The sequence below is a fragment of the Megalobrama amblycephala genome, linkage group LG3 (assembly GCF_018812025.1).
Source record: "Megalobrama amblycephala isolate DHTTF-2021 linkage group LG3, ASM1881202v1, whole genome shotgun sequence".
Taxonomy (NCBI): Eukaryota; Metazoa; Chordata; class Actinopteri; order Cypriniformes; family Xenocyprididae; genus Megalobrama; species Megalobrama amblycephala.
Window position 1 is genome coordinate 49,529,448 of NC_063046.1, and position 23,190 is coordinate 49,552,637.

At 36.8% G+C, this 23,190-nt stretch overlaps 1 protein-coding gene across 2 annotated transcripts; it reads left to right on the plus strand.

Moving 5' to 3' along the window:
- Positions 1-921: 921 nt before the first annotated feature.
- On the plus strand, positions 922-22,862 carry trmt44 (tRNA methyltransferase 44 homolog). 2 transcript variants are annotated; one of them, XM_048185904.1, is made up of 11 exons: positions 922-1,606; positions 1,682-1,796; positions 3,993-4,212; positions 6,644-6,712; positions 6,976-7,083; positions 7,382-7,453; positions 8,399-8,571; positions 10,411-10,594; positions 10,788-11,148; positions 18,477-18,593; positions 20,668-22,862. In XM_048185904.1, the coding sequence occupies exons 1-11, from the start codon at positions 1,267-1,269 to the stop codon at positions 20,886-20,888; spliced, it is 1,980 nt and encodes a 659-aa protein (XP_048041861.1). In that variant the 5' UTR covers positions 922-1,266; the 3' UTR covers positions 20,889-22,862. The 2 variants fall into 2 exon arrangements, with proteins under 2 accessions (XP_048041861.1, XP_048041862.1); XM_048185905.1 differs by having other exon boundaries at positions 935-1,606; positions 8,465-8,571.
- The last annotated feature ends 328 nt before the right edge of the window (positions 22,863-23,190 follow it).

Genomic DNA, 23,190 nt, shown 5'->3' on the forward strand with positions numbered 1-23,190 from the left:
TTTCATATGGTACTGAAACCTGTGATAGGTAAAATTTCACCATGTGATCACAGATCACATATACAACAGTTAGGTCTGGATGTCGAATCTGATATATTATAGGTGTTTATTTCGAAAATAGACGGTTAACCCTTGCTGTAATTTCCAGGGTAAATAACTGTAAAGTTGCCTGTATTTACTATAATATCAGGGAACAGTACTGTACTGTTAATCCTTACAGAGAAAAAAAAGTAAATTCTAACAGAAAGAAATGCTGGCTTCTGCGAAGACAAAATGAATGTAGGCCTACTATGTTTTAGTTAATATTTAATACTACTATTTTTCTTTAATATTTTGTATTTTAACGGTACATGTGTAATACCATAGTGTGATGATAGGAGTCTATGGGAGAAACGAAGCTTTTTAAAGCAAAATGATTCAGTGTGTCGAAGCGTTCGCAGTGCAACACGCTGGTGACGCCTGCTGGTCAAAACAGTGTAAATGCAACAAACACTCAGGCCAGACATGCATAAAAACAGCTTTTACAAACCCATTGCAAATGTTTTGTTGAAAGTATAATTGTTTGGTTTGCTCTATGGATGGCTCAGCTACAGGCCAATAAGAGACTATTAACTACTATTCTTCCTTTTAATTATACAAATGTCTCAAAACGTCTACAAATGTATAAAACTGATCAGAGATCAGGTAAAAAACACATACGCTTGTGCAATGGTTCACCGCTGGATGGCGATCTCAGTGAATGCACATGATTCATGGGTTCACAGAGATCATCATCGCCCCCCAGCGGTGAACCGATGACATTTCGAAACAGTTATGACGTAGCGAAGCCTCGTTCACTGAATTTACGTGACTTTGGCCGTTTGATACGCGCTCCAAACCACTGATTCGAGTATCGAAATATTATTTACATAATTAGTAATTTAATATATATTAATAAGTAATCAGTAAATTCTAACAGAAAGAAAATGAATGTGCTATGTTTTAGTTAATATTTTATAATACTATTTTTCTTTAAATTAATAATAATAATTAATAAATATTATATCATTACGTCCACGGAGGGGGAGCTGGACGTCAAGCAGCCTCTCATGCGAGATGAAAGCTTCACAGTAGGTGGCGGTAATACTCGGACATGAAACAAGAAGAAGAAGAAGAAGAAGACGATAACATCAGCCAACCGGTTTAATCGATGCTGTGCTCGTGGTTGGAGTGGACATTATTCTAGTAATGTTGGACTGTTTTTATATACGTTATTGAGGTCGAAGCATGTCGAAGTCTTCTGAAATAAACATGACGGAAAAGCGCAGCGCAGAGAGCCTGTGGTCCGCTGCTGACGTCTGGATCAAGAAACCACATGTAGTAAACAAGAGACTGTGTGGTGTGACAGTGACAGACTACAGGGACGTGGACTCTGCGGGATTAAAGCAGGTTTTATCTGGTCTTCTGGGGACCAATATTGAGATGACTGATATTTGTGTGTTTCTTCACGCCGATGTTGTGGATGAGGAGCATGAAACTGCAGGACACTGGTGTGTTGGAGTAAGAACTATTATTCCCAAAGTGAACAAAACAGGAGACTGCCTGTTCAAAGAGGTTATCGTTAAAGGTGAGGTACAGCATCAACCCTTTTGAATATTTTGTCGTTCTTGTTGGTTTTAAAATTTTCTCTTTTTCTTTTAAGATATTGTTGGAAATGCAGTGACATTTATCCCATTTGAAGTGAATGGTGCGGGACAGGTTACTCTCAAGAGCAGTAATGTTTATAAAATCCAGCTGCAGTTAAAGCCAGATGAATGGTGAGTATATACTTGAATGGGGGGTTAACCATTTAGTGCTGTGTTTTTGAAGGGAACATTAAAGGGTTAATTCACCCAAATATGAAAATAATGTCATTTGTTACTCACCCTCATGCCGTTTCACACCCGTAAGACCTTCGTTTATCTTCGGAACACAAATTAAGATATTTTGATTAAATCCAATGGCTCGGTGAGGCCTGCATTGACAGCAATGCCATTGTAACTCTCAAGATCCAGAAAGGTACTAAAAACATTTAAATCAGTTCATGTGAGTACAGTGGTTCTTACTTAATATTAAAAAGCGACGAGAACTTTTTGTGCACCAAAAAAACAAAACAAAATAATTTCAAAACACTGCTTTGGAGCTTTACGAATCAAATCGTGACTCAGATTTCCTATCAAACGGCTAAACTGCTGAAATCACATGACTTTGGTGCTCCGAATTACTGATCCGATTCGTAAAGCTCTGAAGCAGTGTTTTGAAATCGGCCATCACTATATTGTTGAGAAGTGTTTTTTTTTTTTTTTTTTTGGTGCACGAAAAGTTTTCTCTTCGCTTTATAATATTAAGATAGAACCACTGAACTGACATGAACTGTTTTAAATATGTTTTTAGTAATTTAACTTTATGGATCTTGAGAGTTACAATGGCATTGCTGTCTATGGAGGCCTCATTGATCCAATTTTTTTTTTTTTAAGATTTTTTTTTTTTTTGGTGCTTTTGCCTTTATTATGATAGGACAGTGATTAGACAGGAAGCGAAGTGGGAGAGAGAGAGGGGGACGGGATTGTGAAAGGACCACGAGACGGGACTCAAAGCGCATTGGTGCTACATGTCGGCGCGCTGCCCATGAGGCCGTTGGCGCCGACGAGCCATTGGACTTTATCAGAAATATCTTAATTTGTGTTCCGAAGATGAACAAAGGTCTTACGGGTGTGGAACGACATGAGGGTGAGTAATAAATGACAGAATTTTCATTTTTGGGTGAACTAACCCTTTAAAGACCTCAAAATGTGAGTGCATTGAAGTTTTGACTTGTTTTTGGATACTCAATAAGTTACATTTAGAACAAAAAAAAAGACCGAGAGATAACACAATAAATATGATGAATGCATGGTTTTTGTTTGTTTGTTTTTAAAGTGATAAGCTTTTGGTTTGTCCCACTTGTATGTCATACAAGAAAGAAAATTGCCTGTCAAACAATTTCCTAGGTCTTTAAATGAAGAACTTGTGCCAATGGCTCAAGTAATACTGCTAATTGTAAAATTTGCCTGTAAATGCAGGAAATATTGAAAAAAAATGTTAAATTGTTTAACTAAATTCAGATATTTTTAATATGATACCTTTTCCTTGCTAATGTTTAACAGTGTGAATAATTTATAGCTTAGCAAAGGAACTTGTCAATACTATGGCATATATTCCCCATTTCCTAAGGTGATGCAAGAAGGAGAAAGCCTGATTAGCAACTTCTTCATTTGTCCTAATTTCAGTCACCTAATGAACCATTTAAAAATGATTATCTCCAGTGCAGTCAGCACTGTAGTAGTCAGCGTACCAGCCTGGTGACATATTTATCATGTTGAGAAAATAACTAAAATATTTCCTGACACAGATATTGAGGTGAAATTGTACTGTTTTTGTGAGACTAAAATGGGCAGAGAGCTAATCCTGCACACAAGAAACATTTGCATACCAAGTTCATTTGCATGTATTTATTTATTTTTGCACACCTTTTACAGACAACGGGGCATCAGCAGTACTCTCTCATCAGTTACATAATAATCACTTAAAAAAGCATAAGCATACAACATCAAGTAGGCAAGATGTTGTAATTATTCGTCAATATGTACAAGAAGCCAACATTAAATTTATTTTATTTATTTTAACTATTTGTTTTTTGGGTAACACTTTATAAGTATACAGTAATAAAGTACTGTAATTAACAAAATTATTATTGTTTAATTAGCTCATAAAATAGTTACATAATCTTTTTTTGGGCTTTAAATTATAAACCATATAATTGATGTACAGTATTTTAAACCAGTAGTACAGGATTTGTTAATGGTTATTAGGAGTAAATGATTCTCACTTTAGATTAGGTCACGGAAAATGGGAAAATGTCATTAGGTGCTTTAAACCAGCCTTTATTGGACATTGATTGCATTCATATTAAGTGTTCCTTAACTCTTTTCCAGGAAGTTGTGTCTTCATGTTTTGAGGCCTGAGCATTGGTACAATGATGGAGTAGCTTACCCTAAACTCTCCTGGCTCCATTCTGAACTCCTACCTAAACTATCACGCTGGGCTCTGGAGAGCAAGGCCAGTGAGTTTAAGAGCACCCTGTCCCTCATACCTGTGGAGAAATACAGTATTCTCTACCAGCAGCTGAAAGAAAAGTACAAAGCGTTAGTAAAGGTAAGGGCAGGATTTATTTTATTTTTTATTTTTTAATCTTAAATTAAATTTTGACTATATCTTTCCACATGCATAAGTGATGAATTGGCCTTGGGAGAACCAGGATTTTCCCAGTGAGACGGTAAACTTACAGACCTGCTATGAATCCAAAATTATACACAAAGATTTTAAGTGAGAAAATATTTTGATATTGTCAGTATTTTCTGGCCAGGTAATTTAAGATGTGCATCCTGGCATAGATGATGTTGGCAATGTTCTCTGTTACCACCCCATACAAAGATAAAGCTTTAACTCCCTATAACATGCTACCTAGTCTCGTGTGGCCAGACCTTCAGACCTTTAAGGTCTGGACTCCATCACAGCTTTCATTGGCTAAGGACCACCCAAGAGGATGTTTGGCCGACATGTAAAGCAACCGATCACAGTTCGTTTGTTCCGCGTCATGTTTAGGGGCGTGAAAAAGTAAAGTTGATGTCTATACGATAACAGAATTCAAATTATTCATTCAAGAATGTTGCTACAAGTTTACTGCAACAATGGCGACACGGACTTCACGTTCTTTTAAAGGTGCCCTAGAATTAAATATTGAATTTATATTGGCATAGTTGAATAACAAGAGTTCAGTACATGGAAAAGACATACACTGAGTTTCAAACTCCATTGTTTCCTCCTTCGTATATAAATCTCATTTGTTTAAAAGACCTCCGAAGAACAGGCGAATCTCAACATAACACCGACTGTTACGTAACAGTCGAGATCATTAATATGTACGCCCCCAATATTTGCATATGCCAGCCCATGATCAAGCCATTAGACAAGGGAAGCCAGTATTAACGTCTGGATCTGTGCACAGCTGAATCATCAGACTAGGTAAGCAAGCAAGAACAATAACGAAAAATGGCAGATGGAGCAATAATAACTGACATGATCCATGATATTTTTAGTGATATTTGTGAATTGTCTTTCTAAATGTTTCGTTAGCATGTTGCTAATGTACTGTTAAATGTGGATAAAGTTACCATCGCTTATTACTGTATTCACGGAGACAAGAGAGCCGTCGCTATTTTCATTTTTAAACACTTGCAGTCTGTATAATTCATAAACACAACTTTCATTCTTTATAAATAACAATGTGTAATGTTAGCTTTAGCCACGCAGCACAGCCTCAAACTCATTCAGAATCAAATGTAAACATCCAAATAAATACTATACTTGCATGATCCGATGTATGCAAGCAGCATGCATGACGAACATCTTGTAAAGATCCATTTTGAGGGTTATATTAGCTGTGTAAACTGTGTTTATGCTGTTCAAGGCAAGCGCGAGCTCCGGGGGAGGGGGGAATTAAAGGGGCCGCAACCTATATATCGGTGCATAGTTAATGAGGCCCCAAAATAGGCAGTTAAAAAAATGAATTAAAAAAAAATCTATGGTGTATTTTGAGCTGAAACTTCACAGACACATTCAGGAGACACCTTAGACTTATATTACATCTTTTAAAAAGAAGTTCTAGGGCACCTTTAAAAATCCAGCGTTTAGTAAAAATACAGTTGTAAAAACGAAGACTTTCTTCTTCCATTAAGGGGTTTGGCATCACGACGGCTTTGTTTCCAGGCGGACCGTTAAAGAAAATGACACACATGTCTCCCGGAAATCCTGTAGAATTCAACCAATCAGATGACGGCTTTAAAACTTTTCAAAACGGATTGTTTCCCATTTTGTGTGCCTTTTGCATCAGATGTTCAGCTAGTGGTCCGAAAGCGTGACGTCTGAGGCTGAGACAACTTCCTGCCGCCCACCCTGTTCCTGTTCTGCCTGAGAGGGTCAAGCCAGTTAATCAAGTTAATCAAGCCAGTAAAATCACAAAATAATGCATCTGCTCCCACTACTTAGTTTATTAAATAAATAAGATCAGTCATCTGGAACAAATTTTACTGCATGATTCCTACCCGTAATATTTATAATTTTATAATGTTACAATACTTTCTTCTTTCAAAACTTCAATACTTCAATAAATAAGACACTTTTTTGAAGTGTGAAATGAACATTGTATGGTGCTGCTTGTTAAAGCAGCATGACTATTTATAGGATGAGATGATCTGTTTTTGTCCAACCAATAAAAGATGTGGAGTATTCAGGAAATGTTTTTTTGCAAATCGGTTATACTTATCCTTTACTACCTAAACATTTAGTAACCGGTGCCATGTTAAAACATCTCTTTCATACATGTACAGTGAAAATCAATACAGTAGTTTGTATAACGTGCATATGTGGTGCATGTGGAGGACTATCTGCTGTTTTTTGTGACGGCCATCATTGGTCCCAGGATTTCAGCTTTATATACCATCCCTAATATATGTGTTGGGTGTTTGACTAGAAAAATTACATGTCTGCAATTTAGACAAATAAAAGAAAGTTTTTAATTTTTCAGGTCTGGCCTGAAGTTACTGATCCAGAGAAGTTTGTGTTTGAAGATGTTGCCATTGCCACATATCTGTTGGTAGGTTGGACTATTGATTGTTTATTATGCAAATGATCTCTTTTATAATTTAGTGATTACATTTCACCTCAATATTTAGTCAATACATAGGACGATATGATTATTATTAAGATTTAAAAACTGACAGTTTATGCATAAGAGATTTTATATGGAAGGCTTTGAAAATGTATATCGTGCATGTTAAACAAATAGAGTCATGAACATCTATGTCTTTGACTCTGAGCATATCAGAGAAAAACAGTGTCCCTCTGTCACCGGTGCAGGTCTTATGGGGTGAAGAGCGTGCTGAAAACGGAACAACAACCAAACAGTCCTTTGTGGATCTCGGCTGTGGAAACGGCCTCCTGGTTCACATTTTAAACAATGAAGGGGTAGGTTAACTAATACACCTGCTGCAGTGTTGAATTACTACACCCTGTACCATGTGTCATTCCTGTAAATCACCCATGCATCTCCCCCAGTGGAACACATTTAGTTTGATAATATTCATCCAGTATTAAAATCAATGATTCGCCCATCTATGTTCTTTGGCTTTTAATTATATTGAGATTTGACTCCTTCCCTCTCAAGGCTTAAAGGGAATTATATGCAGGCACTGTGATGAACTCAGTGTTCTGTTTTAATTAAACTGACTGTGTCCTAAGTTAGTCATGCACTCCTGGGTTTCAGCATCCTGGAAAGGGCACTGACATTCGCAAAAGGAAGATCTGGGACATGTATGGGCCTGGTACTCACCTAGAGGTAAGACATTGGACAGTGTCATTGATAGTCACATTTTCCTTTTTATAACCTGCTTAAGGCCAGTTTTTGTAGCCATTTTATAGCATTTTTGCCTGATTTACAAACTTACCTTTTATTGTGCTTTAATCATTAGTCAGTATGAAAAGTCCGTACAGTTGTATATATTATAAATGTGTCATTTTAATGTGCTCTTATAAGTTGACAATATAATTAATTGATTTTCATCAATCCTTATTTTGATTAATCAACATCAAAATATTGTCTATTGCCTCTTTAACTGACATTAAGACGAATATCTGTGATTATAAATTGGTACGTGTCCCATCTCTAAAGAAAATCTCCAAATTTGTTTTCCTCTCCATGCTATTCAGTCATTGCTCGGATTTTTTTTAAACCTCATCCTAGAACAAGGCTTCAAACATTTCCTGAGCTATATTATTTATAATGTCATGTCCTGAAAGAGGTTCAGAGATGCTTCTGTGACAAGTCTAGCGAGAATGTTTGTGCACTGGTGAAAACCCTGTAGTATTTCATCAGCACTCAAACACATGATGTGCCCATCTGTACAGATGCATTACAATCTGGAATGTCAAGAGTGGCCAGTCTGCTGAGGGAAAAAATGGGGGCAAGGCTCCTGTGGTAGCTCAGATTGTTCTTGTCAGATTTTTGTAGTATGTTTTATTATAATTGTTTTTGTAATCAACACCATCTAATAAATCCCAGCAAGTATTCTTCATGTGCCCTGTATGTAACTACTATCCTGCTGAATCTCTAGCCACTTGAACTGCACATCAGAACAGTCACTTTAAATTACACTTGTGCATTACAGTTATCAAAGTTACCTTAATCCCCTTTCTACATGATTTAAATAAAATTTAACTTGGTAATGGGACCTCTGGCTGTTTTTATTTTTTCATTTTCTCATCATTTTCATATTTTCACCAGTGCCTCCCAGTGTTATTGCACTTTCAGCCAATGATGAAATGTGGCGGCTGCTCTCATCTATTTCAGGAAAATGCCATCACACCCAGCAATGGCTTCCTCTTTCCCACCACAGACTGGCTGATTGGAAACCACTCAGATGAGCTTACCCCATGGATCCCTGTAATAGCAGCCAGGCAAGTCATGAAATTTAGCACTAGCGTTGAAGACACCTGCTCTCCAGTAAATGAATCTAAAGTGATTAGATAACTCATTCTGTGCTTATTTTCCCAGGTTGTGGTATCAATGTTAGTAAATAAATTAGCGTTTCAAATTCTTTGTGGTTTGCAATGACCCATTATGTATTGTAGATTAATATAATTTGTTGTTCAAAAATTAGTTCTAATCAATTTGCAAAAAAAAAAAAGTAAAAGTATCATTTCAGTTCTTGATTTTATTTATTCTCTACATTTCAAAGGTTTGGATTCAGTAAAATAAATGCAAAAAAAGAACTTTTGACTGCTTTTATCTTCAGCAAACGTCTTAATGTGTATTTGTAATATTAAAAGTATTTAAAAATTAGCAGTCCTCATGCCTCCCTGCAGCAGGCCTATGGCATGGTCACACAGGTGAGGAGGGACTTTCTGGTGTTTTTCAGTCAGTCGAAAGGTCTCTTTAATGTCTTAAGTTATTGTAACTGTTACCTTAATTATCTACCGTCTCTAAACTGTTAGTGTCTTGAGGACCTTTCTGCAGGTGCATGTTTATAGTTTATTCAACAGGCATGAAACACATTGTCTAAATTCTTTCCAATAAAGAGCTGTAAAGATTATTTGAATTTTACGAAATTATCTCTAAAATCCAGTGTCCTGAAAAGCACATACATATGTGTGTACTATATATATATATATATATATATATATATATATATATATATATATATAATACTTTATTTTTATTTTATTTTTTAAAAGAAATTATTTTATTCAGCAGGGGCACATTAAATTAATTAAAAGTGACATTAAACACTTTAACATTGATACAAAAGATTTCTATTTCAAATAAATACTGTTTTCCATCACAGGAATAAATTACATCTTAAATTCTATTAACATAGAAAACGGTTATTTTAAATTATAATGTTGCACAATATTACTGTTTTTATTTTTGATCAAATATATGACTTAACTAAGCATAAAAGCATAATAATCATAAGCATCATAAGCATAAAAACATACCAACCCGACTATTGAATGATGTAGTGTACATTATATACAATGATAAAAAGCAAACATTTTTGCTGTTTATAGGTTTCAGTGTGTCATTAATCACTTACAGATGAATTGTTACTTTATACTGAAAGCCCAGGGTTTTTTTGTTTTGTTTTGTTTTGTTTTTTTATTTACCACATGGGTTCACTCTGTTCAGAGGCTGTCATATTCTAACTATACTCCATGCCAGCATTGACTCCATATTAGTTAATAAAGTGCTCTGGTCTTTTTGGATCCTGGCTTAGACACTAGGTGGAGATGGTTAGCTTAACCAGTAGTCATTTACTCTTTCTGTAGTGTTTACTGTAGGTGTTTGGCTTCGACAACGCATCTCATCTTTCATACATAGCAAAGTCTCCTTGTATGTTTTTTTTTTTTTTTTTACTAATTTTTGCAATGTACACATATTATTGGTAGTTCAAGCTAAAAAATATCAAACACAGCTCGGAATGTAGAATGACATGTATAGCAATGATGTGACCTATTGTAGTGACCTATAATATCACTGAAACAAACTTTTCATTAAACATGTTTGCTGACTGTGGTTAGTTGTTCATGTACAGGAATGACTTCATCTGAAAAATATATAGTCTTTGAAACTAGGTCAAATTCATCTACTCTAGAAGTGCCCAAATCACTGGTCAATTAAAATATTTGCTTTTCCTATTTATATTCATAAGAAACAGAAGATATTTTTGTAGATCTATATTTTTCACTCTTTAACAATTGTTGCTATGTCCTCTGTTTTGTGTGTTTCTCGCCTAGATCATCTTACTCATGCCGTTACTTTGTGCTTCCCTGCTGCTTCTTTGACTTCTGTGGGAAGTACCAGCGCAGACAATGTAAGAAGTCTCAGTATAAGGAATACATTGACTTCATCACAGATGTCAGCACAGTGTGCGGCTTCCACACAGAGGAGGACTGTCTAAGGATACCCTCCACCAAACGGGTAGGTTGGTCCAGTGTCTGTACAGCTGGGGCCATCTTGTGTAGAAAAACAACAGAACAGCTCTGAATGTACAGAAAGGGCAGTATAAGCTCTAAGGGCACTGGCAGCTCTAAGCTTGTGAATTAGTGTGAAAACTGGAAAATTCAGAAGCTCTGTAGAGAGCCTCATTCTGCTGTGTCATTCTCTTTTTCAGGTATGCATAATAGGCAAAGGTAGGACATACAGTGAGGCCGAAGAGGCTATGGTAGAGGAGCGGCGATATGATTATATCAGGGGGCGTGAGGCCTTATTCACAAGCTCAGGGGTCAGTAAGAATGTCAATCAATGTGGCCATGATGGACCTCACAGTGACAATGGACAGGATGTCTCAACCCCTGCCAATGACTGGGTGAATGGCTTCCAACCGAGAGAAAAGACAGAAGCTGTTAGGAACTGTTCAGCTCTTCCAAGGGATTTTGTGGATGCAGTGGTTCTGAGGGTGGCAGAGGCATTGCTGAGCCTGACTGAGAAAAATCTAGAGAGTAGCGGTTGCGGTGATGCCTGGAACACGGGAGGTAAGAATATGTCTAATGTTTCACGTGTCATGAGACATGGGTGGCTTAAAAGCCTGGAGAGAAACTTCAGGAAGCCATACAATAAAAATCATGTACGGTAATTGCATGTACATGTAATTTTATAATGTGTTTGCCATATCTATTTTCTAAATGCCTGCACATGGGTTTCATTTTAAAAAATGTTTTGAAAACAACAGACTTCTCTCTGTTTGACGTATGCAGTGACTCTCTACTTATTTAGTCTACTTAAACCCTGCCCCTGCAAACTCATGTTCATCTGCCACCACTTTTGAGTGTAGCAGCCACATCTTAAAATCCAATCAACAACTGATGTAACCAAGTCCTTGCTCTATTTTTTTTGTTTTTCAATAATCCATTACACTCAGATGTACATTACAATACGGAATAAAATATCTGCCGCCACTTCCATTTCATCGTGACTTTAATATATGTAGCTAATATAAAAAAGAATAGAGGTTACCATGTTGATTACAGTCACCATCAAATCAAAATGAACAATTATTATTTATGGAATATTGCAGTATTTTATTATAAATTATTTTATATTTTATTACAAACTTAGTGTCTTGGTGAACGAAATTTTTCACAGATGATGAAGAGACAGGTTTTACTGTAAGTGTTTGGCTTCGACAATGCATCTCATCTTTCATACACGGGAACTCCTTGTACGCTCTTTCAATTTTCCTTGTATTTTTTTGGGGGGGGGGGGGGGAATATTTTATTATAAATGATTTATTCATCATTATTATTATTATCATCATTACAATTATTATTATTATTTTTAAATTCATGTGCCCTTATAATCTTTAATCAAAATAACATTTCCTCTTGCAAGCAATGACATCTCTTCTCTGATGACGTCACACCGGCGTGAGGGAGGAACAACCTATGACTCTCATAAAATCGCAGTAATCCAATCTCACCACAATGATCCAACAGTCTAATCAATTCCTGATGGACAAAGTCAAGTCCTGCCCTACATTTTTTCTTGTCCGAGAAGCCGTTTCACTCAGATATATACGTCACAATAGAGAAGAAAAGACTATTGCAACTTGCCTTTCAAGTGAACTTTAAGTATATAGAAAGTAGTGCACATAGCATATCAGCTTCTTCATGAATTTTTTTAACTTACATAAAATGTAAACACAAATAATATGTAGAAGGTGTAAGAATTTAACAAAGATATTAATAGATAAGTTCTAAACAGAATGACAGTTAACTACAGTACACTATGGCCCAAAAGGCTCAATATACTTTCTTCTTTTCCTGACAGCCATTCTTTTTTCATGTTCTTTCTTCACACATAGCATCTTGTATAACTTTCATAACATCTGTCTCATCCTGAAAGAAGAGACTGAGGTGAGAATTTAGGTATAGCATGGACTTCATATACAGTGCTCAGCATAAATGAGTACACCCCTTTCAAAAGTAACATTTTAAACAATATCTCAATGAACACAAAAATAATTTCCAAAATGTTGTGAAGACTAAGTTTTATATAACATCTGTTTAACTTATAACATGAAAGTAAGGTTGCAAAAATGAGTACACCCCACAACAAAAACTACTACATCTAGTACTTTGTATGGCCTCTATGATATTTAATGACAGCACCAAGTCTTCTAGGCATGGAATGAACAAGTTGGCGACATTTTGCAACATCTATCTTTTTCCATTCTTCAAGAATGACCTCTTTTAGAGAGGTCAATCTTTCTTCTTCAGAAATCCAACAGTGGCCTTAGATGTGTGTTTAGGATCATTGTCATGTTGGATAAGTGCATGACGCCCAAGGGCACGGAGTGATGGTAGCATCTTCTCTTTCAGTATAGAGCAGTACATCTGTGAATTCATGATGCCATCAATGAAATGCAGCTCCCCGACACCAGCAGCACTCATGCAGCCCCACATAAGGACACTGCCACCACCATGTTTCACTGTAGGCACCATGTATTTTTCTTTGTATTCCTCACCTTTGTAACACCATACAGTTTTGAAGCCATCAGTTCCAAAAACATTTATCTTGGTCTCATCACTCCAGAGTATAGAGTCCCAGTAGTCTTCATCTTTGTCAGCATGGGCCCTGGCAAACTCTAGGTGAGCTTATTTGTGCCTGGGCTTTAGGAGAGGCTTCTTTCGTGGACGGCACCCATGCATGCCATTCCTCTGCAGTGTATGCCGTCTTGTGTCACTGGAAATAGTCACCCCAGTTTGGCTTTCTACTTCTTTAGATAACTGCAGTGAACTTGCATGCCAATTTCTTCAACGCTTCTCATCAGAAGACACTCCTGTCAAGGTGTTAACTTCTGTGGATGACCTGGACGTCTCTGTGAGATGGATGCAGTTCCATCGTTTTTTAAATTTTTGTACCACTTTTGCTAAAGTATTCTGACTGATAAGTAAAGCTTTGTTGATCTTCTTGTATTCACCTTTCAGGTGTAAAGAAATTATTTTCTTTCTCAGGTCTTGTGACATTTCTCTTCCATATGGTGCCATTGCTGACAGCATGAAATGGGAAGGGGTTTTAACACCATTTTATAGTCAACTGTCTGCTGGACACCTGTGTAATGAATAATTAGACTCACCTGTGGTTGAATTCTTGTTAAATTAGACATTTGTAGTCTAAAATTTAGCTTTGCTCCAGAGACTTTCAGTGGGGTGTACTCATTTTTGCATCACCCTAATTTGTGTAAAACTGAAAATTTTGTTCTCCAAGTTATATTATTAACCTTACTTTCATGTTATAAGTTAAACAGATGTTATATTAAATTAGTCTTGTCGACATTTTGGAAATTGTTTTTGTGTTCATTGAGATTTGTTTAATGTTATTTTTCAAAGGAGGTGTACTCATTTACACTGAGCACTGTACATATAAAGATCAATAATTGTGTTAAATGAATGCAGTTAAGTGCATTTATTTCCTAAACCTCCGTAGTCTCATAAAAACCCTTTGGAAAGCACTATAATGGGAAATTGAATGCAGTTAAATGCATTCATTTCCTAAACCTCCATAGTCTTATAAAATCCTTTGGAAAGCACTAAAATGGGAAATTAATTCATGATGAGGACACTTTATTTGTTGATGCTCATATAATAGTCCATTAAAGGGATAGTTCACCCAAAAATGAAAATTCCATCATTTACTCACCCTCAGGTTGTTCCAAACTGTACAAATTTCTTTGTTATGCTGAACACAAAGGAAGATATTTTGAAGAATGTGGGAAACTGAACTGTTTGGGGGCACCTTTGACTTCCATAGTATTTTTTTTTTTTTCTACTATGGAAGTCTAGTTACAGACTTTCTTCAAAATATCTTCCTTTGTGTTCAACAGACCAAAGAAATGTATACAGGTTTGGAACAACTTGAGGGTGAGTAAATGATGACAGAATTTTCATTTTTGGGTGAACTATCCCTTTAAAGGTACAGGTTGTAGGACCTGCCACTAGAGGGCGCACTACCAAAACAATAACAATCGCGTGGTTTGATGACGTCATGCTATATTGCAATACAATACAGCAAATATAGTTTGACAGTAAATTATCAAATTAATTGATTACTGTTTAGTCAGATGATATGAAAACGATTACCACTTGTTCAACAAATATATACACTCGTGTACATTCAAACACAATAATTGGGCATACATAGCAAACGCGAGTTCAACGATTTGCGCGAGTAGATTACATACAAAGTCAATGCAAAGACGCGATCAGACTATGGATCCGACGTGTCCTCGCGCGGGTCTAGAGACGCGATGCCCCGTGTTTGGCGTGTATGCCCCATAATACTAATTGTGTTGATCGTTATAATGGCATACGTTTTCTGTAAAGATACGAATCAAAACAACTCACCTGTCGAGTAAAACACAAGCGAGATCGGCATCTCTTTCTAGGTGAAGTTTGTCGCGAAGCTCTCTCCATCTAGAAAATGCAACACCGATATTGATCCTCGCTCTTTCTCTCCTCTTGTCCCAAACTCTTCTTGGGTCGTTTGGTTGGCCCGTACGCTTACGTTTACGGGAGCTGTCCTTGTCGACAGAACCAGCGGCAGATGGTAAACAGTAATTATGTTCCATAAATAAGTAACACAATCCACCATAAAACGTGCAAGAAGTAAATAAGGAACTGCTTGAAGCAAGCTAGTTGTTTGCTGGACGCTAGACACTACTTCCGCATTTGTCCACGACACTGTTGTCATGTGGTTTCTACGTCAGTAAAGGCGGTAACAAAGGGTAACTGACGTCATTGACAGGCGACTGCACTGCCCCGTGTCACTGTTTAGAATGGGAATTTTCTCATGATTTACAAGTAGTTGAAAACATTAGAGATATTGTTAATCAGCTGGACAAAATATATAACACTAGCCTAGGGCTGGGCGATGTATCGAATGCTTTTGTCACGCACATTTCTTCAGTAAAGCCGGTTCCCTGATTACCGCTAAATCGGCATCACCTGCTTTCAAATGGAGCGGCATTTAATAGACAGAGCCGTAGATCACTGATAAGCCACGCAATATCGCGTTCAATATCGACGGCGATACATATCGATATTGAACGCGATATTGCGTGGCTTATCAGTGATCTACGGCTCTGTCTATTAAATGCCTCTCCATTTGAAAGCAGGTGATGGCGATTTAGCGGTAATCAGGGAACCGGCTTTACTGAAGAAATGCGCATGACAAAAGCATTCGATACATCGCCCAGCCCTACACTAGCCTAGTGGTTTTTGGATATTTTACTGTGAATATCTTACAAATTGTACCTTTAAAGGCAGGATCCGCACTGTCGTGATCCGCACAGTTGGCTGAAGTTGGTCCTTGTCGGCTTTTTTTCGGCCGATTCAAAATGTTGAATCAGCGTCGGAACTCGTCTGTCCGTCGGGCCATCTGAACATTCTGATTGGCTGTTCAGCTACTGCCACCTGCTGGTACGGAAAGGCATTTCATCTCACACAGGTGCAGAACTGACGTGCTACTTGGCCGTCGGCTGTCTAGCATTGGTTTGGTGTGTCAGGGCAACGACGTGAGCCAACCCCACAGTCTGCTTTCATCGCCACTAGTTTGTCGGCGTCGGCTTAAAACCTACAATATAGTCACACCATATGTTCCACATTTTATAAACTAGATTGTTCTTTGTTTTACATCATCAAATAAGCATGGCTGGCAGGTTTGAATTTGAAGTTTGAATTGCACCTAGTGATTTGTTTATTTGAACATGTTATCTGCATTGGGTTCAGTGAAAGAATTATGCAAATCAGATAATGGTGCAAATACAGCCCAAAATTTTGCGCTGATCTTCCAGATCAGTGAATTGAGGGAATGCTTTATGACCAGTCAATAACCAGTCAACACAAGTGAAATGCAGCAGACTACCACAATCTGGAATACTTTACTGGGGCTGTAATCCAGACACTTGAATTGGCTTATTAAAATACCGAAATACTACAACATGCATCTGGATCTATCCCTGGTCATAACAGTCTTCTCAGTCATTTGATGAATTATTTAAAATGCACAAACATCTCTTTTAACTGAAATTCTTTTCTGCCAACTTTTTGTGGTAGGCTATTGCACAGTGTTGATTAAACTTGGTTAGTAAACTTGACTCCAAGTCTGTAGTTCAGGTAGTCTCGTGCACATTTGCAATCCACCTCTCAATTCAGTTATAGTCTGTTCAAATAAATTGCGTACAATAATATTCAATTCACCATTGGGAGAAAAAGACAGCACTAAAAAGACAAAGAGAGAGACAATTGCCCTCAGAGCAGATCCTGGATGTAGTTGTCTTTTTGAATTATGCTCTGTTAGATGAGAGGGGAGGGAGGGGGGGGATGTCTCACAGCCCTTGTGTCTGCTCCTGGTTGCTATGGTAACAGGTTTACGTCTGAAGATTCAAGCCAGCCTCATTTAAAATGTGTTCCATCTGTACTAGGAGGGATTTCAGATGCTATTTATAAGTGTGCATGAAAGATGCTCATTTGTTATAGAAACATTCTACAGGCCTCTTTTGGGTAACAAGAATTCATTTTGAAGTGCAAATTTGGCCTTCGGCATTTGCAGCAGAGGCTACTTTGGTGTTGTAAGAAGACAAATAAGGTGTTCAATTAATTCTTCAATTAAAAGACATCATAGGTTCAATCCTTCAATACCAGGCTGGTTTTCTGGTTTCTCAGGGAATGCAGTATGCCATGTTTAAGTGTAGATTGCTTTGGGAATTTACCTGCAAAAAAATCTATTTGATTGTGTATTTTTAGAACATTGATTGCTACTAGTGGCTGTTTGGCCAGTTACGGCCATAGATTAACAGATCATTTTTTTACCATTTTTCTTGCTTACTAAAAAACACAGTCCTGCACTACAATTTCCTCTGCAGGGTATCAGCTGACTAAGCTGAGTCACAACCCTTTAAAGGGTAAAACAAAAATTGACTACCACTCTCACAAAGGGCAGTGGAAAAGTTTACAAATGAAGGCAATTCCTTGAACACAGCAACTTCAGAAGTTATTTTAATGAAGTCACATATTGGTGTCAGGAGGGTCAATTTGAGTTCTAATGTTGTTTTTGAGAATAACTGGACCGTGTTCCCATATGGGCAATTGAGATGGATAATGGATATAACAGAAGGCAGACTCCCAGTATAAAAAAAAATCAGGAAATGTCCCCATTTTTCCAGCTTAAAAGTGAAGTGTACTGTCATTTAATGGAATTGCTTTGGATTCAGAGAGAACTTTGCAGAACTGCAATGATTAGCTGTTGTCTTCAAACCACTTTCCTTTTGTCTATAAGAGACACAATTGCCATCTGATACTATCCCGATTTATGGCCGATTTATTGTGAATCCCTAGTATAAACTTCTCATCTGATAATAGGGCATAATACAACAAAGTTTTTACCGTGTAAGAGCTTATGTGAGCTATAAACGGATCGCAAGACACTAATTCTAGACCTGACAATATCTATCATCACTTCTTAAAAAATGTACCTCATACAAGTTTATCTTTACTCTTAAAGATCTTTATCTCCATTTGAGTGTCGGGAAACATTCCATATTATTCCATATTTATACCAGTCTCGTGACTTTTAGTCAATCTGTTTAGAAGTTATAAGCAAAAATAGGAGTTCGAAAAAGTAGGTTTTTCAGAAAATTCAAAAGGGCAGAAAAATTTTCATGACGGAAAATGACATCATAGGGTGCAATCGAATCGTCTTGAGCCAAGGAATCAAAGTAATAAAAAATAAGTGCTTTTGGTGTTCTTCTTTAGCCTCTTTTCTAATCCCCCTCACCCCATATTTTTGCTTTTTTTTTCCTCAGGCAGTTTGTTGATTAGTGAAGTAGTCAACCTCCTGGACCAGTCTACTCTCCAAGCACTAAAGAAAGAGTGTGGTGGTCTCCAGACTCTACTGAAAAACAGTCACCAAGTGTTCAGAGGTATTTAGCCCTTTTCAAGTCACCTTTTTTTATATAACACTTTATAAAATACAGATTGTTTGAAAGCAGCATTAAAGTGATAACAGGGAAAATGATTCAGTTATGCAAACGGTACAGTACAGTAGTTTTAAAAGAAAACAGTGTCATTGTTCATTTAATCTATAAAGCAGTTCTGCAAAAAAAGTGATGTCAACCAGATCAGTTCAGTTCTCATCCAATAGTGTCAGTCTGTCAAATCAGTAATATTATTAAATATTAAGTGTCCACAACTAAGCAAGCCAGAGGCGAACAGTGGCAAGGAGCCCAAACTCCATCAGGTGACAGAATGGAGAAAATTTTTTTTTTGAGGAAACCATGCTCAGTCATGAGGCCAGTTCTCCTCTGACCAACAAACGAACATGGTGTGTTTGTTTCGGGCTACATCACAAATCAGAATCACAAGTCAGAAATCAGATTATAGATTGGTAGCATTCAAATATTTCATCCAGTTCCTTTTGCTTGAAAATTGTATTCACCACGCCAGTATAGAGTCGAAGTTTCCAACTTTGGTCCTAGTACTGAGCCTTGTGGTACTGCATACTGAACTTGTGATTGATATGACACCTCTTCATTTAGTGCTACAGATTGATAGTCAGTGCAATTCCACTAATGCCAACGTAATTTTCGAGTCTATTCAAAAGAATGTTGTGTTATGATATCATCATGGAAATGGATGGAAATCCTCGCAGATACCATTTCTTTCTAAAAACATAGTTGTGAGCATACTGCCTTTTCTGGTATTTTTGACAGAAAAGGAAGATTTGAGTTCGGCCCAGTTCTCTAGGATCAAGTTTAAAAGCAGTTTAATAACAGCCAGCTTAAATTTTTTTGGTACATATCCTAATGACATTTATGAATTCATAATATTAAGTAGAGGATCTATGACTTCTGGAAGCATTTCTTTCAATAGCTTAGTCGGTATAGGGTCTAATATACATGTTGTTGATTTTGATGATTTAACAAGTTTAGACAATTCTTCTGCAAAGAATGCTCTAGATTTGTTTTCTTCCAGCTCAATTTTTCAGGCTGCTCTCGTAAGGGTGCGAGTGTGTTTGTTACACCATGGCATCAGACTATTTTCTTTAGCTCCTTTGCGCTTAAAGAAGATTATTGTGTCTAAAGTGCTGGAAAAAAGAGTCAATAGTTTGTTGCAACATCTAGTTCTTCTAAGTTATCTGGTATGCTGAGGAGTTAAAACTGATCAGGAAGATTACATGGAGTAACATTAGCATCCCCATAACTATGTGATTGAACCATATAGGGCCTTAAAAATGAAGATTCCAAAATAAAAGTTTATTAAGAATTAGAATCTAGAAGGATATTAATATATCTTTAATACTTTTAGAGTTACCGGCTTGCAAACTTTGGAAAAAGAATATGGCTCTCAAAACATGAAACAAATATTTACAAATAAAAACAAATATGTTTGGCTCTTCTGTTCTATGCAGTTGTATTGATTGTATATATATATATATATAAAAAAGATACATTTCTAGTTTCAACATTTATTTGTTGTTCAGATATTCCTTTTTAAAAGACAAAAGTATCAATTATATGCAAAGAGACCCACATTTTATTTTCGACCACTAAAAATGTGTACAATTGACCAATTTACTCATGGAGCTGCATCAAGATCTCCATATCTTGAATGAATTTAAAAGGATATTAAAATATCTTTAACACGTCTTGAGTTACAGGCAGGCAAACGTGGGGCAAAAAAAAACACAAGAGGTGCCTTTTCCCGTTTTTGTACTGTCATCGTTGGCATATGATGCAACAAAATTTGCTAGCGTAAATGGGTTTAAATAATAGACCTACCAATCTCTGTGTAAAAAATAAAATAATTATGCTGCCATCTTTCTAATGTCATTTTTACACCCTGTAATTTGGCTCCAAATCTCAGGTAAAAATTGTAATTTTGACCCCCGTACCAAACGGTGAAATATTCATTCATGACATTTAATATTTTGGCTTTCTTCTTCATTTATGTATTTCTTTCACCTAAAAAGTATTTTTCCTGTCTCTTTTTACATAGTGAAGGGTGGAAGGGTCTTTATTCGGGACTGGAGGACGCATACACCAGCTCAGAGCTCTAGAGTAACCTCCAAGCGCAAACCCCTTCCCTCAGGTGCCTTGAAAACCCGACTCTGCTGGTTCCACACCCACCATCCCCACGGATGCCCTCTGTCCAGTGAGGACTGTGATTTTGCTCATGGTGAGACTGACTTGAGACCCTCCACAAAACCCCAAAGATGATTTGGACCTGAATGGAAGCTTGTTTTGGCTTTATTAATAGCATTTGACCTGACATTTTGAAAAAGAAAAAAACCTCAAATATTTTTACCTATCCGAGGTACAGCCTTTTTCTTAAACATTTAGTTGTTTTTTTTTTTTGTTTTTTTTGAAAGTAACAATTTATTTCTGTTGTATAAGAAACATATCAAATGAACATTGCCAAACCTGTCCAGACTTTGTCCAATAAATCCAAAACATGTGTAATGAGATCCATCGACTTCCATCGCAGGAAATCCCCCCACTGGAGCATAAAAAGGCTTTTGTTGAGAGAGGCCATGTGCTGTGTAAATGTTAGGAGCATGAATAATTTGGAGGGCCATGTGGGTGGTTGGAACCTCTGTGGGTCACTGCCCCTCTTCTCAAATGTCAGCGGACAGGATGTTCCTCTCAGACCAGTGTGGGTAAATCGAGGTCAGGGTCTCTACTGGGTGTACATCATAGATGCACATTGATATGTTTGATTTGATTCAAACAGAACAAACATTAGATTAATCAGACATCTATTTACTAAACTCAAAAGGCATCATGCCGAACATCACCTGTTCAAACAGGAAAACGGTTCTAATTGCATCCGCTCGTCGGAGAAAGCGTTAATGGCAGTACAAACTGACGGTAATATCTATGGACTTTTAAAGGGTTCAGCCAAAAATGAAAATTAATTACTCAAAAGAACACAATTTATCACTTTACAATTAACAAAAAAATTAATCTCCAACCCACTTTTGCAATCATAAGAACTTACATCACTCTGCTGTACAAATTGCCCTATCCACCTTATTTTTCAACGCAGAAGTAAGGTGTTTCTGTGAATGTGCGAGACTTTCGATGTATTAGGGCTATAGGGAAATAACCAGAACAATATCAAAGTGCAGTAAACTGTAAAACTGTTTGCGCTACAAACCAGCATTTATAATTATGACAATACATTAAAATTACATTGTAAGAAATAGCAGTTTGCAATATCAAGCAGCATAAGGAGCTGTTTTGTACAGCTAAAAATAACTGGAAGCAAATGACACCAGAAACCAAACACATTAAGTTTACAAATGGCCGCTCCCGCTCTTACCTGAAAAATAAGATATCAGCTCAAGAAATAATACAGCAGGGGTGCAAAACTCCACCTGTGCTCTAACACACATACCTGTAGTTTTCAAATAAGCCTGAAGGACTTGATGAGCTGCATCAGGTGTGTTTAATTAGGGTTGAAGCTATTCTCCAGGAGCTGTGTTTAGCATAGTGTCATACTCTCTCATTTGTCAGTGTTTAATTTTGCAAAGGGGCACATTTCTGTTTAGCCAAAGTGAGCGAAAAAGGCTCATACTTGTGTGAACAGTGCAGATAACTTCAAATGGAGCCCTTCAATGATTGCAGATTTGCTCCATTTAATGAATACAAGAGACAAACCAAACACTGAATAGATAGTGCACAGGACTAAACTATGTACATAATAGATTTTTGCCTTTTGTTTCATAAAACATTTTATTTTTTTGCTGATTTTTAAAGTGGCAGGTACTATCTACACATTATACATATACGTGAAAACTTGAATATCTTGGAAATGGTGGCCAATCAGTTGTTTTACTGGTCATATTTGATTTCAGAATACATAATAAATAGCTCATTTAGACCAAATTGTAGACTAGTGTATTCAGACAGACAAGAAGGTCTATGGAGAAACAAAGTTTAATTAAAATTCATGTCAGTGGCATTGAAATGTTGCTGGATGGGGAAGCCATTTTCTTTATTTTTGTGAAACTGGTGATGTGAGCAGTGGAATAGTTTTGACGAAAAGGTTTAAAAGCATCAGTGATGGTAAATAAAAGGCTTTTACATGTCTTTCTTCCCTTTGATTTTGAGAGTGCATATTTTCTGATGTATAAACAGTAGTGTGTGATTTAAATATTACCCTGATGTAATAAACAGTGAGAGAATTTACGTATTTCCTTATCAGATGGTAATATTCTTAAATATTGAGGATTTTGCATATTACCGGTAAGATGTAATATTCAGAGAATGTGTATACGAGTTAACGTTGTTAAAGGGTTAGTTCACCCAAAAATGAAAATAATGTCATTAATTACTCACCCTCATGTCGTTCCACACCCGTAAGACCTTCGTTCATCTTCGGAACACAAATTAAGATATTTTTGTTGAAATCCGATGGCTCAGTGAGGCCTGCATAGCCAGCAATGATATTTCCTCTCTCAAGATCCATTAATGTACTAAAAACATATTTAAAGCTGTTCATGTGAGTACAGTGGTT

Coding starts and splice junctions, on each gene's coding strand:
- trmt44 (XM_048185904.1), top strand. CDS start 1,267: ATGTCGAAGTCTTCTGAAATAAACATGACGGAAAAGCGCAGCGCAGAG. Junction 7,084..7,381: donor ACATTTTAAACAATGAAGGG/GTAGGTTAACTA, acceptor CCTGGGTTTCAG/CATCCTGGAAAGGGCACTGA. Junction 10,595..10,787: donor GGATACCCTCCACCAAACGG/GTAGGTTGGTCC, acceptor TCTCTTTTTCAG/GTATGCATAATAGGCAAAGG.